General features: G+C 34.3%; 1 protein-coding gene across 1 annotated transcript; it reads left to right on the top strand.

Annotated features, from left to right (window-relative positions):
- Nucleotides 1–2,246: 2,246 nt before the first annotated feature.
- LOC149543995 (glutamate receptor 3.3-like) lies at nt 2,247–6,387 on the top strand. Its single transcript, XM_089796364.1, has 6 exons — nt 2,247–2,633; nt 2,753–4,074; nt 4,264–4,544; nt 5,117–5,148; nt 5,241–5,653; nt 5,794–6,387. Exons 1-6 carry the CDS (start codon nt 2,357–2,359, stop codon nt 6,214–6,216), a joined length of 2,748 nt encoding a protein of 915 aa, XP_089652490.1. The 5' UTR covers nt 2,247–2,356; the 3' UTR covers nt 6,217–6,387.
- Nucleotides 6,388–14,363: the final 7,976 nt, after the last annotated feature.

The raw sequence follows: 14,363 nt of genomic DNA, 5'->3' as shown, positions 1-14,363 counted from the left end.
TTTCAGTTTCTCTTTCCAACTGGACCTTAATGTGAGAGATCCCATTAATAGAAGATATTCTTAATTTTTATTCTTAACATTAATTTTTTTAACTATTTCATATTGACTTGAATATTTATCATTACATTATATTTCGAAGATATAAAATGATTTAATATTTATTTAATCTCATAAACAAATTAATATGTCATGCAACCAAATCTATCTTCATAAAAATTATAATTATTGACCTATCAAATATATCTACAATACATAGAAAAAATTGGGCACCGTGTACATATTTCTTTTATTACAAAATAGAGTGATTCTGATTTTCTAAGTGAACTTAATTTGTTCAATTAGGCCATTTCTCCTATACTGGGAAAGAAAAGGAGAAAATTGTGTAAACTAATAGGCAATGGACATTATGTTTTGATCCAGTATTTATAAGCTTTGGGCAACATGACCAGCCCAATATACACAATATATTCACCAAATCTCAAATTGTTGATGTGAAATATTCACCAATTGGTGAATATTCACCACTAAAGTTATCCTTGCTTTTCATGGGTCTCATTATAATTTATAACTTGTATTTTTCCAAATTTGGGGCTATGTCACCTGACACTTCATCCCCCCATGTAAGTATTATACCCATCATGATGAAGGTAGTAAAGAAAGATTTCTAGAGATGAGCATGAGTTGTAGGTAGCATAAATGAACCATATTTATCACATTTATAAGTTCAAAATATGTAAGGTTAATTCCAAGATTATGGGCTATAAAATGAACTACAATAGCATGATTAATTTAGTTTCCATCTAGGCATATTCATGTAACATATAAGATGGTTGTAGAGCATGAACATTGTGATATTTTTGAGATTATCAAACAATCACTATATGGAAACATGAGAAGACTAAAAGTATGATAAGTTGAAAGTCTTCTAGTGTGGATCCCTCCTTTTGTGTTCTTTCACATGATTCATAGTTTTTCCAATATGCATCCTAGTGCATGGATAGATTATGTACCAACTTTGTTGCAAATTACACAATACTATATAATGCAAAGTAAGAATCAAATAGAAGATGATTTATTTGAATTGTTAAAGGGATTTCAAAGAGAGATTAAACAAAAGATGAGAATTCTCAAAGAGATTGTAGATAACTATACAAAAAATATTTTATCCATGGTTAAAACTGGATGCACTTTCATGGAGTTGGTGCAATATTGAACTACCCTCATGAGTTATGAAGTTTACCAATTTATTGTCACACAATATGTTAATGCAGTATTGGCCTTAGGTAAGGACCCAAATTTTGAGAGATGGGGTACTTATAATGAAAATTAAGGTAAAGAGTGGGAAGAACTCACTAGAAATTGAAGGTAGAATAAGTTTAAGAAATTATTTGTCTATAAGATGTGAGACAACGACAAAATTACTAAAGAGAAAATGAAGACAAAGTTAAGAACCCTAACTCAATCATTTCAATTTTACCGCACAAACAATTAGCATTTAAATTTGTGTCAATCATTTTACAATAGTTGCCAATTTTACATTTACTCTATCCTTTTGAAACTTAATGTGTGAGACTCTATTGATAAAAAATACATTCAATTTATATTGTTAACATTAAATATTTTTACTATTTCATATATATTAAGTGAGTTGACTAATATATTTATCTCCACCAACATAATATTTTTTGATCTTTTAAAATTGTCTCTACAATATGAACAAAAAGACCTGCTCAAGAAGTTATTTATATGTAGCAAAAATCAATGTCATATGCCCCAGAAACATCTAAAATGGTTTCATTTTCTCTCACAGACTAATGTGTAATGCAAAGGAATCTCTCTGTAAAAAACGTTATAAGCTGGGCGCCATGCTGCTGATTTCTTTTATTAAAAAATTAGAATGATTCGGATTTTCTGGCTGAGCTCAATTTGTTTATTTATTTGTTCGTTTAGGTCATATCCGCGTTTTCCAGTCAACTTGTTAAAGTTGAGATCTCGATGAAATTTCCATGGTCCCATTCAAACTATGGTAAGGAGAAATTTCCATAGTCTTATTCAAAGAAAGAGAAGGCGAAATTTCCGTGGTCTTATTCAAATGAGCAGAAGACAAAAGGCGTGCGCATTTAAAAACATTTGATTCCCTCTACCCCAGTCAACACCCATTCCATCATTGTGGGTAAAGAGACGAATTTAATGTTTGCTGTGATTAATACGTCTTCGATCTAAAGCAGCTTGAGTGCATGAATTTAAAGAACATTCAAGCTTACGAATTGTCCTATCAAAGCTCGGTGAATGTTGGAGAAATCTAGACGTGCTTGATTATTGCTCGTTAATTATCTCACCATAATCTTGTGTAGGCATGGGAAGCGACCTCGTTAATGGGCGTGGAGTTGCCTTGCAGATTATTTTGGGTGTTCTTGTGTTACTCTGTGCGGGCTCAATGGGGAAAATGGATTTTCCATCAATAAACATAGGAGCTATAGTGGCGTTGGACACAACCAGTGGAAGAATAGCAAAGACAGCTATTGAATTGGCAGTTGAAGACGTAAACAGAAACACTAGTATTCTCAATGGCACGCTCCTCAACATTGATATCCGCGATTCCACACAAGATGGACTCGCTGGCGCTTCTGCAGGTGGGGAAAATTAGACTACCCACAATAATAATTTAGCTTTGAAATTTCGTTGCTCTTTCAACTCATAAACCAGAATTTCATGCTTAGAGTTTGAAGTAGAATTGGATTGAGCATTGCAGCGCTAGAAATGCTGAGGAGAGGATGTGTGACCATAGTCGGCCCGCAAACGTCCGCGGTGGCTGAATTTGTGGCAAATTTGGGTTCAGCGGCGCATGTTCCAATTGTAACATTTGCTGCGACGAATCCCGCTCTGTCAATGCGCCGATACCCTTTCTTCATTCGCACTGCGCCCAGCGACACAGCACAAATGACAGCAATAGCAAAGCTGATTGAATACTACACATGGAGAGATGTGGCGCTTGTGTTTGCAGATGATGATTTGGGGACGGGGGCGATCCCCGCCTTAGACGATGCATTAACTGCCGTTCGGGGAAGAATTGTTTACAAGGCCTCAGTGCCCCCCCATGCCGATGCCTCCGTCATGCGAAAGCTCATTGTGGATCAACTCATGACACTGGAAACGCGAGTATTTGTTGTACAAATGCATCCCGATTCGGCTCTAATCTTCTTTTCCGAGGCGTATAAATTGGGAGCTACAAGCAGCGAGTATGTGTGGATCATCACTGATGGCTTTGCGGGCTTACTGGATTCCTTCAACGCTTCTTCTCTCCTCTCTATGAATGGAGTTTTGGGGGTCAAAAGAAAATTTTCACAGGCCAAACAGACAAGGCTGAAAGAGTTTTCTGTCAGATGGAAGGACCGGTTTAGGGCCGAGAATCCTGGGCTACAAAGTTTCGAATTGAATTTCCACGCGCTTGTTGCATATGATACGGTGTGGGCAATTGCTGTTGCAATCGATAGTCTCATTCGTACGGAACTGTTTGATGGGAATTTCTCGGCTGCCTCTACGAGCACCGAGTTTTTGAATTTCCCGGTTTTTGAAGGTGGAAAGATATTGCGCGGACAGATTCTTTACACGGACTTTGTAGGCCTCAGCGGCCATGTTCGGTTAAGTCACAAAAGGGGAGTGCCCCTGGAGCCTTCGTACGATATTGTCAACGTGGTTGGAAATGGGTATAAGTTCGTTGGGTCGTGGTCAGATTCGGAAGGGCTAAACGTTTCTTCCGAACAATTACTAGTTACTTGGGGCGGTGGATCGCAAAAGGCGCCCCGAGGATGGGTGAAACCTGCACCTGGCAAGATGCTGAAAATAGCGGTGCCTTGGGAGCTTGGGTTTTCACAATTCGTCAGTGTAAAAGCTGTTCATCCCAACGAAAGTGCCCAAAACCAGAAGTATATAATTACAGGTTTCTCTATCGATATTTTCAAAGCGGTCCTCAAAAGATTGGATTTTGATTTGCCATATGTGTTTATTCCTTATGGATCTGGCAAAGTCACTGCGGGCTACTACGATGACCTCGTCTACCAGGTCTATCTTCAGGTAAGTTTGCTGCCAATCTTAAATACTATATCGAGGAAAAAACTCAATTTTGATTATTTAATACGCTGAGTTAGAAATCAAGTCTTAATTTAATGTTTAAGCCACCGATAAGTTCACTTCTTCAATAAAATTTTAACAAAAAAAATATTTTTAACTGATTGACTGAAATAAAATGTGTAAACCTAACAGAATTTTGATGCGGTTGTGGGAGACGTAGCGGTGATTGGGAATCGGAGCAAGTATGTGGATTTTACACAGCCGTATACGGAGTCGGGATTGATTATGGCCGTAGCCAACAGAGACGAAGGATCGAGTGATCCGTTGGCGTTCCTTCGCCCCTTTAGCCCGGCCATGTGGATAACTACTGTTTTGTTTTTCATCTTCACAGGAGCTATAATTTGGCTTCTAGAGCACAGACGAAATAGGCGTTTCAAGGGTAATCGTCGGAAACAATTCGTCACATTCATCTGGTACTTCTCTCTCACTTCATTTTACATTGTGAGCTTATTTTCTTGTATTTGGGCGCAAATTAGGTTCGGATAGAATAGCAGTAGGTACTCACTTCACCTAAATGCACTTATAACATATGTATCGTAATCTGAAGCACTTATAATAATTGATTTATAATGAAATTATTTTTAAAAGTCCTTAAACATCGTTACGTATGATTAGCTTACATAAATATATATCCACTTGACTTATAATAATTGATTTATAATGAAATTATTAAAAAAAGTCTAAGAATTTGAGTTTTCTAAACTAAAGGTCAATCGTGAACGTCCCAATATTAATCTGAAGTAGTCCAAAAGAATCCTCAACATCAAAATACAAACTGTCAAAGTGAAAAAATGTGAAGTACATATAATCAGCTTACCGAATCTGAATTTCAAAGATTTAGTAGTGCGAAGTTGCATTCCAGATATCACGCTAGAAAATAATTCAAAATTGCTCGCCTATATTAGAAAATTTCGTAACATTCTCTTCTAGTAGATATTGTTCATCACATATTTATAATTGGATCTAATTGATCTTTTCTCTGCAGGTTTTCGTTTTCAACGCTCTTCATGACTCAATGTAACAAGATTCTATCCATTTCCTTTTATTTACCTATTGCCAAACAATTTAAAACGCTTCTCAAATCTAAAATGAACATTGTGATTGTGCAGCGGAGAGGATAGTAAGCGGTCTGGGAAGAGCAGTGGTGATAATCTGGCTCTTCGTAGTTTTCGTGTTAGTGTCAAGTTACACCGCCAGCCTGTCGGCTATGTTTACTCAGAGAGAGATTGTACCAGAGATTGACAGCATTGAGTTTCTCATCAATAAGAATTTGCCAATCGGGTATCGGCAGGGGTCTTTCATAGGAAATTATTTGGAACAACAGCTGAATGTAAATAGAAGCATGCTTCGCCCATATTCCTCTGTTCAAGAATACGCCACTGCACTTTCAAAGGGGCCCCACAATGGAGGAGTCGCCGCCATATTTGACGAGCAAAGTGTTGCCCAAAACTTATTTCTGGCGACTGGATGCAATGCCTATACCCAAGTCGGTCCAACTTATAGAACTGGAGGCTTCGCATTCGTAAAATCTCTATAAATCTCCCTTCTCTATTCTTCATCTATGATTTCAATGGTCATGAGATAGTTAAGAAATTTCAATGTTCATCATTACTTTAATAATAAATCAATATTAATCTATGTTTATTAATCTCCGAAACACAGGTGTTTCCGAAAGGGTCTCTGCTCGTTTCAGACATTTCCAAGGCCATATTGAATCTTTCAGCAAGCAAAGAGATGGAGGATATTCGGAATAAGTGGTTCAAAACAAACATAAGCAAATGCAGCGGGGAGTCTAGAGGAGTGCAATCAAGCAGACTGAACATCAACAACTTTTGGGGTTTATTTCTCTTCACAGGATGTGTCTCATTTCTCACGCTCACCTACTATTTGGGTCGCTTGCTTTACCGATTTATGTACAGATACGAAGATTCATCTCATGGCAAATCCATCTCTACACGGTTGCGAACATTTGCGAGTTACGCAGACCAGAAGGACATCCCACCGCCAAAAAGAAAGAGATATGAGATTAGCTTTAGGGCATATGAAACCACCGCTTCTCTTCCCTCCGAAATTGCTGTTCCATGAACAGCTACAATATGCTCTAATTCGCGATTGTACTGGATTTTGCCTTGCTAATATATCAGGGCTATGTAAATGTATATGGACTATAAGTTCTGCCTTCGCCATAGATAATGGTTAATCTGTAAATCATGGCTCTTTCTACAACAAGTTAAATAATTATACATATTCTAAATATATGCGGATCAATTCTGCACTGACCACAAGCAATGGATAAATGGATAATCACTATATATTATATCTATAGAATAGACAAGCTGATTTAATGTATACCATTATTTATCTTTTCGAGTACTCTCACGTGATCCTTTTATAATTTATATGCATTTAATTAAATAATCTGGAAAAGACATCTTTCTTCATAATTAATATTATTGCTTGTACTATAACTCATTATAATATGCCTCTCATACTGCCATATACTGCAAATTTGTATTTCTTTTATAGTCCCTTTCAGTAGGTCTGTAGCTGATTATAATAATCCTTGTTTCAGTATGTTAAAGACTATGTTTTTTACAAATTGCCGATTTGTTATAGTAGACTTCAGCATTATGATTACTATTTGTTTCTTGATAGTTTCTTCGTATGCATTCTTTTCTTTGAATTGTTTCAATAAAAAAACACATAATGCAATTCTTTTATGCTTTAATTTGAATTGCAATCATAGCTGTAGAGAGTTCAGTTTTACTTGTTTATTTATTTTTCGTTTAGGCTATATCTCTTATTCAGCCGTTTGTCAGTCAACTTACCAGAGAGGAGAGTTGGTGGAAATTTCCATTGTCTTATTCAAACAACATTATAAAATGATAAAACAATCTTTGATGCTGCTAATCGAGTCAACGCCCAATCCTTCAAAGTTTGAAAGTATGAAAAAGCGGTGCCAGTTGTCTCACAGTGCAATTAAACTATATTGTAACTGTAACGCTCGGACGCTTTAAATCTCTGAACATTGCATGTTATCTAGGCATTATTTACTCAGTTGACCAACAGTATAAAATGTTCTTACAATTAAATATTGAAATTAATTTAAATTTAACGTTTAAATTTAACCAAAAGCATTAGATTTAATAAATATACCTAGATAGAAGCTTAAACATTCTAAATTCAGTATTTCAAATAAGTAGATCTTCTTTTGAAAAATCAATTTTAATGTCTTAACGAACATTTCTTTGGGTATCTAGCATATAATTTCATTAAACAAATGATTTGGGTAAGTTTTAATTTAACTTCAATTTTCATAGCTAGTAATAATATTGTAAACATGTTTTTCAAAATAAGAAATACTTACATGTATTCCGTCTCTTTGAATATCATGCTTTATTGGCTCTTTGAGTTACAAGTGTCATTAAACATATTAATAAACTTACGAATAATTAAGATTAAAATTAGACTTATAATATTGTTTAAAGATCATGTATGTAATTCAAAAGCTTACCATTTTTAATGTGAAACTGATTTCCACTCAAAAAAATGTAGACATGCTTAGTTACCACATTTCTAGTAATAAGTTGTGGCAATTGAAGATATAATAGAAGCTCAGTGTAATTTAAATGCCACTATTCTCAATATTGAAATCTAGGACTCAATATGAGATGCACTTATAGCCACTTCTAAAGGTAATAGAGCATATACCTTCTTGGTTCTTAGAAAGATAATCACCTAATAGAAATAGTTATCATAGAGAGACTAGATAAAAACACAACAAATTGTTACATCAAAATGTTTATATCCATTATAAAAGTTTTAGAATCAAAGTATAACATGGAAATGGAGCTTAATAGAATATATGATTATACTATGTTGTTACTACAACAATAATCTTCATGAATTACAATACAAACATATAATTGATAACTTTGTGGAGTTATTCTAATATTGGATAATTAAAATCGTTGAGGAATTCGCTCAAGCCTCTATGAAATTGTATGCATAGTTGTAGGTGTAGAAGTTGAGAAATACAACTTGCACAGAATCCGAAGAACACCTACATGCAAAATAACATATCATGGGGAAGATTGGAACAAAAGGCAAGAAAATAACTCCCAAAATAGGAAAGATCTATTTCACAAATAATGGAGATATAGTATCCTAAAATAGGAAACCCTAAAAAGTAATCATTTAATAATTAAATAGTTATTAAATGTCACTAATGCATAAAGTATTATCTTAAGAGAGAAGTATAGGCAACTAATGATCAAGTCAAGGTGACTTAATAATTAATTTATTAATTTTAATAAAAAAAATTTAGGATGGTAGTGAAATTATGTAAACTATGGACTTCAATAATAAGCAAAGAAAATGATAAGAATGAGGGAATTTTGTACTTAGTGTTTTTGGAGAAGATTAGTTGCTCATGACAATGCAAACAAAATGTGTGCCCAAGTGAAAATCTTAATGATGGATTTAGTGGAAGGATAAAATAAAATAAACAAAGACTAAATAAAATAAAATTTATATATCAAGAATAATAAAATATTACATCATTTTCTAATTGAGTTATGACTCATACATTAAACATCTTTAAAATAAAAAGTATCATATTTAAAATAGTAGGTTACAACTTACTATGTTGTAGAGATGGACTCTATCAAGAGAGTGCATAATAAAAATATGATCTAAAGATATATAGATAAGAGTTGTGCATAACCAAAGTGCCTTCCATTTGCAATGAGGGAGTTGTTACAAAATAAGTTTATAAAGAGCTACAATTTGCAAAATGTCAATGTTAAAGTTGGCCTTTAAATAATTACAATACATGATTCATTGTCATGGTCATGTTTTTCTTTGGTAAACTAAATTGTTGTAGCTACATAACACACATCTTTCAAAAAAAAGATAAGATAAACATAGTGCTTTCACATAAAATATAAATTATAGTTTCAAATTTTAAAAAAATCAATATAATAGTTTTAGGTGTTGAAAAAGAATAGATTTCTATATGCTTCTATGTTTGTTTAGAAGGATCTATCTTGGAGCCGGTACTAGCTCTCACATGCTAAAGGAAATGTGGCGTATGAAATGATAAACATGGAACCAGTGGACAAAGAGGATCAAATCTAAGGACTATTGATATGATTAAAAGAGCATTTTTAGTAGTATACTCACTATTGGAAAAAAAAAACAATTTGAACCTCTACACTAAAGACATGCATGCACCCATGCATGTCAATAAATTCATAATGTCCACTTCAACTCCACCACATTATTATTTTTTAGATTATTTTATTTATCTCATGTTGATAAAACTGCATGTATGCAGTTAGCTATGTAGGCATCGATTTTTTGATTTTTTAAATTAGATTGCATAATATGCAAAATGGTTGTTGTCATGAGATCCCCTTGCATGTTAATATTTAGAATTTTTAGTGTAGTTAGGATTTAGTTTTCCTTGATCAACATAAAGGGTGCAGTGTTTTAGTTTTTCTTTATAATTTGCACTACATTTTCTAGAATTTATATAGTCAATAAAAAATTAGGGTTTTTTATTCCAACTTTAATGTTCATTTTAGATGCTCTGTATTTTTTGTTCTCTTTTTTTACCTAGATAGTATAAGCCCTCTTATTTTTAAGATCTTCAATTGGTATCTGAGCTAGTTGTAAAACTTGTTTCTTGTAGGCAGGACAACAATTCTCTCCAAGATCTTTGAGAATAGAAAATGCTTACAACTTTTCATTTTCCACTTTGTTTTGGAGATAACTAAAAATATTAGAGCATCATACTATTATCTCAAGATATTTAGGAATTAGTAGAAGGAAGATACACATAGCCTATAGACCAAAATGCTTTAAATGTGTTAACATAGATAGGTTCAACAAAATCAGTTGAAATAAGATAAGAAGAAGGATAATCAAGCTATTTTCATCATTTAAATTGCATTGGATATGTCTATTTTCCCCCGTATAGCCAGTATGACAAAGTCAAAGGATGCATGGGAGGCCCTACAAACCTCACACTTAGGATTTGACATGATAAGATTGGTGAGACTTCAAATCCTTTGAAGAGATTTTGAAAACTTAAGGATGAGAGAATCAGAGTCCACTCATGAGTTTATTATGAAGGCTCAAACTATTATTAATCATCTCAAAACTCTAGGGAAAACTATCACAGAGAAAAAAAATTTAGAGAAGATTCTGAGATCTCTTCCTCCAAAGTATGATCCAGTGGTCATAGTCATTGAGTAGAGTAAAGATACATATTCCTTCAAAATTGTAGAGTTGATAGGTTCTTTGCAATCACATGAAGAGCGCATGAAACATTTAGCAGAGAAAATCTAGTGCAAGCCTTCTAGTATATAGTCAAACTTGAAGCAAAAACCCACAACCTCATTTCAATCAAACAAAGCTCAAGGGGACTCTTCTACATCAAGAGAACATGGTAGAGGCCAAGGAAGAGGAAATAAAAAAGGAAGAGGTAGGAGTTCTGAGAATCAAAGAAGCATCTAGTGCAAATATTATGAAAGGTATGGACACTATGAATCAAAATGTAGAAAGGAAAAACTAATTTGAATAAATCACAAGCCAACTTTACTAAAGAATCTCTTGAAGATGAAAAGCACTCCACATTCTTCACATGTAATCTAGAAAATGAACCTCATAAGGGCGTGTCATTTCTTGATAGTAGGTTCTCAAATCATATGATAGGAAAATTCAATTTGAAGTTGTCCAATTAGATGAGTGTGTGAGAAGTCAAGTAAAATTCAGTGATGATAAAGAGGTTGATGTTATGGGAAAAGGTACCCTTGGAGTTGTCGGCTCCTAATTTAACAAATATTTGAACTACCAGGTAGCTAACAACAAAATGCATCTAAGGGAAGATAACTTCTATGATGGATACAGTCCGATTAGAGCTCAGACCAATTGTAAGGCTAAAGTCCTTCACTTTAGCCTCTGCAAGACCTAGGCAGGTAGACCTTAGATTCCATTATATTACCAATGTAAAGACCATAAATTTGAATCTACATTAAGTAGATGAAACCCCCAAATCATTCTATGCTCATGCAATGACAAATGCATGAAACAACTAGTAACAAAGATTCACAAGCTAAGTGTGGGTATCCTTTTCAGCTCTACAACATCAAAGGGAAAAATAAATTATTATAAATAGATTATCAACATAACCCACATATGAAACACAAGATACATGCATATCCTATGACTAATCAGTGCCCTATCAATTAGCTATTCCACAAATCATAACATACATCAGGTTATTTTGATCTATGCATTCACTTTATGAATCTAACATCTATGTTCAAACTAAATCTCATACTCATCAAATCTTTTCATGAAATTTTCAACTCTGTCATCATATATCAAGCATTTACTTGATCCTTTGAACTAGTGGAAAAATATATTTAAATATACAACCCCAAAATGAGTTTCAACTGAGATCTATGATGTTTGTTCATATATCACAAAAGATTGTAAACTACAAAGGTAGGAGACAAGAAGTAGAATGAAACTATGTGATTTTCTACTTTGTATTCATTTCTTTGAAATAAGTACATTCAAGATGCATGGAAATAACTCATAAAAACAAAATAGATCTGAACTAAACACTATAACCTTATTAATATTATTCATAAAAGAGATAATACTAAGAAAATGGTTGAATAACAACTATGGAAACTTTTCCAAAAGACTGGAACCAACCTTGTACAAAGAAAAGAGAGGAGAATATGTAGGAGAAGCGAGAAGGGTCAGATTTGATCCGATCATGTCACTTGTATTCTTGATTCCCCATCATCTGCTAAAGGAAAACATCTTTGCTCTCTTGTCAATTGTAACCCAAATCTGATCTTCCTAATTGCTTGCAACCAATTGGAAATATCTCCTCAAATGATGAAAACCTTGCTAGGAGAAAAAGTAGATATATTGCTAAGACCACTATTAAAAAACTTCACCAAATTTATAAGAAAGAAAAGTAACATTGATGGGAGAAACTGGCCAAGTTTGGCCCCTACCTAAATAACAGATTCACAAGAAAGAATCTCTAACTATCATCATTGAGCTATAAGAAACTAGGAGTAAAAATAATTGGAAAACAACCCACTCAAACAAAACCCCAAAATATTTTTTTACCATGGATACTTGCATGCATTTGGACTGAAAATATGGAAAGTTGGCTCTAAGAGCTTTCAAATGATATATAATAGTCATACCTTTGATGAAGATTTGAGTAGGTAACCCCTTGTTGAAAACTAGGCACATCAAATAACTAAAAATGTATAGACATTTCCCTCAAAAATTTGAGGCTATTATAAATTCAAAACTTTATAATGGTGCTCTGCTAGGGTTTCATGTGTTGCTTTAGTTTCCTTGTGTATGACTCTCTATATGAGCTTTCCTTTTGTGTTATCCATCTATCATACCACATTTATTGCAAGAAGTTTTTAAGGCTAGTTTATAATGGCTCTAGCCAACTACGACCTAGTAGTTGATACTGGTGTTCATGTTTCTTCTTTGGAAATCCATGGAACCTCCATTGAACAAACATCCTCACAAGTTCATCTCGAAGGTTTTTCATGAGGTATTCCTTGTATTATCCTTCCTTTGCAAGAATTTGACTCTACATGTGAATGGCTAGAACAACATACTTTGGTAGGGTTTTTTGTGGGTAGGACTCCTCCCAAAGCCATGCTCTAAGAATGGGTTAACAAGAGCTAGACTCCTCATGGAGTTTGCATTGATTCTATGCAATACCTTACCAAAGGTTTTTTTAGTTTTTCTTTGCTAACCCATCCTAGGCTGATGCGGATTTTAGTAATGGCCCTTGGTCAGTTTGTTCCTCTCTGCTTCTATTCCAATGATGATCACAAGACTTTTCAATCTTTGATGAAAAAAAGCTTAGGGTGCCTTTTTGGGTTGAGATCCCTAGTCTACTCTTACCTTGTTGATCATTTATTGAGTCCATTGCCAACACTCTTGGAAAATTTGATACTAAGAAACACTTGAAGTTTTTAATTTTTTTCCCTCAGCAATGTGTTTGCATTGAGGTTGTTCTCTCCAAGGATCTTAAGGATTCTATAGAGATTCAAATTGGTTACCACATCTCTTAGAAGGTTCTCTATTTGAACCTACCCAACACCTATTATATGTGTTAGTCGGTCAAACACAAGATCAGGAATTGCCCTTTGGTAATACATAGTGTTAAACCACTGCACAAGGATGCTATTGCTAAACCAATAGAAGTAAAATAAAATGAGGAATGGACCACTGTTGCGTGCAAAGGAAAGGCTTCTTCAGCTCCCAATAAGGCGTATGACGCTACAGTTTCCGTTCCTCCTATACAAACATGAGTACGAACCTCAACAACTATAGGGTTGATGGAAATTTCACCCAATCAAATCCTATTGATTCATAGGTTTCACACCCTATTGTTTCTCAAGGGATCAAGGCAATTTTGAGGGCTACCACTCCTATTGTTGTTTTCACTTCTCTTGCCGCATATTTCATTGCAACATAGAATGTGTGACATTCTTGTAGTCCTCCTAGAAATACTTAGAAACAAGAAGAGAACTGATTGGATATCATTCTAGGAGAGTTTCCTTCTAGTTTTACCCAAGTTTCTACTTTTTTACAAATTAGCTACTCCTATCTCGAGGACAAAGAAGATATGAAGGATTTTTCATGAATATTCTTATCATGGAATGTATGAGGTCTCAAAGACCTCTCCAGAAAGTACTATTTCATGGACACCCTTTATAGACTTGGTAATTGAGATTTTATTTGTATGCAAGAGATTAAAACATTTGGTTTCATGATTTCTTCTACATGTTGTGTCATTTGGTCAGATGAAATTATGTTTTTGTCTCAACATGAAACTAGTAGAGGTGGTGTAGTTACTCTCCCATAACCTCACCTTCATTATGTTATTATTTTGCCTGGCTCTTACCCCACTCACAAAATTATTTGGATTTTTCTTTCTCTCAATAATCATTATTTTGGTATAGTTAATGTTTATGCTTCCAATGATGTTGTGGAAAGTTCTCAACTTTGGTGCTGGATGGTTGACAACTTGTCTCCTACAACTTGGGTGATGTGCATTGATTTTAATATGGTTGAGTTGGCTTCTAACAAAGAAGGCAATTTTCCTTTTCGCTAGACAGCTAGGGAAAGGGAAGCATGGTACTACATGCACAATAAATTGGGCT

This window comes from Cupressus sempervirens, chromosome 8 (assembly GCF_028749045.1).
Source record: "Cupressus sempervirens isolate cs-2001-9-10 chromosome 8, ASM2874904v1, whole genome shotgun sequence".
Classification (NCBI taxonomy): domain Eukaryota; kingdom Viridiplantae; phylum Streptophyta; class Pinopsida; order Cupressales; family Cupressaceae; genus Cupressus; species Cupressus sempervirens.
Note: the sequence above shows the minus strand (reverse complement) of the source record. Positions and strands in the feature narration are given on the sequence as shown.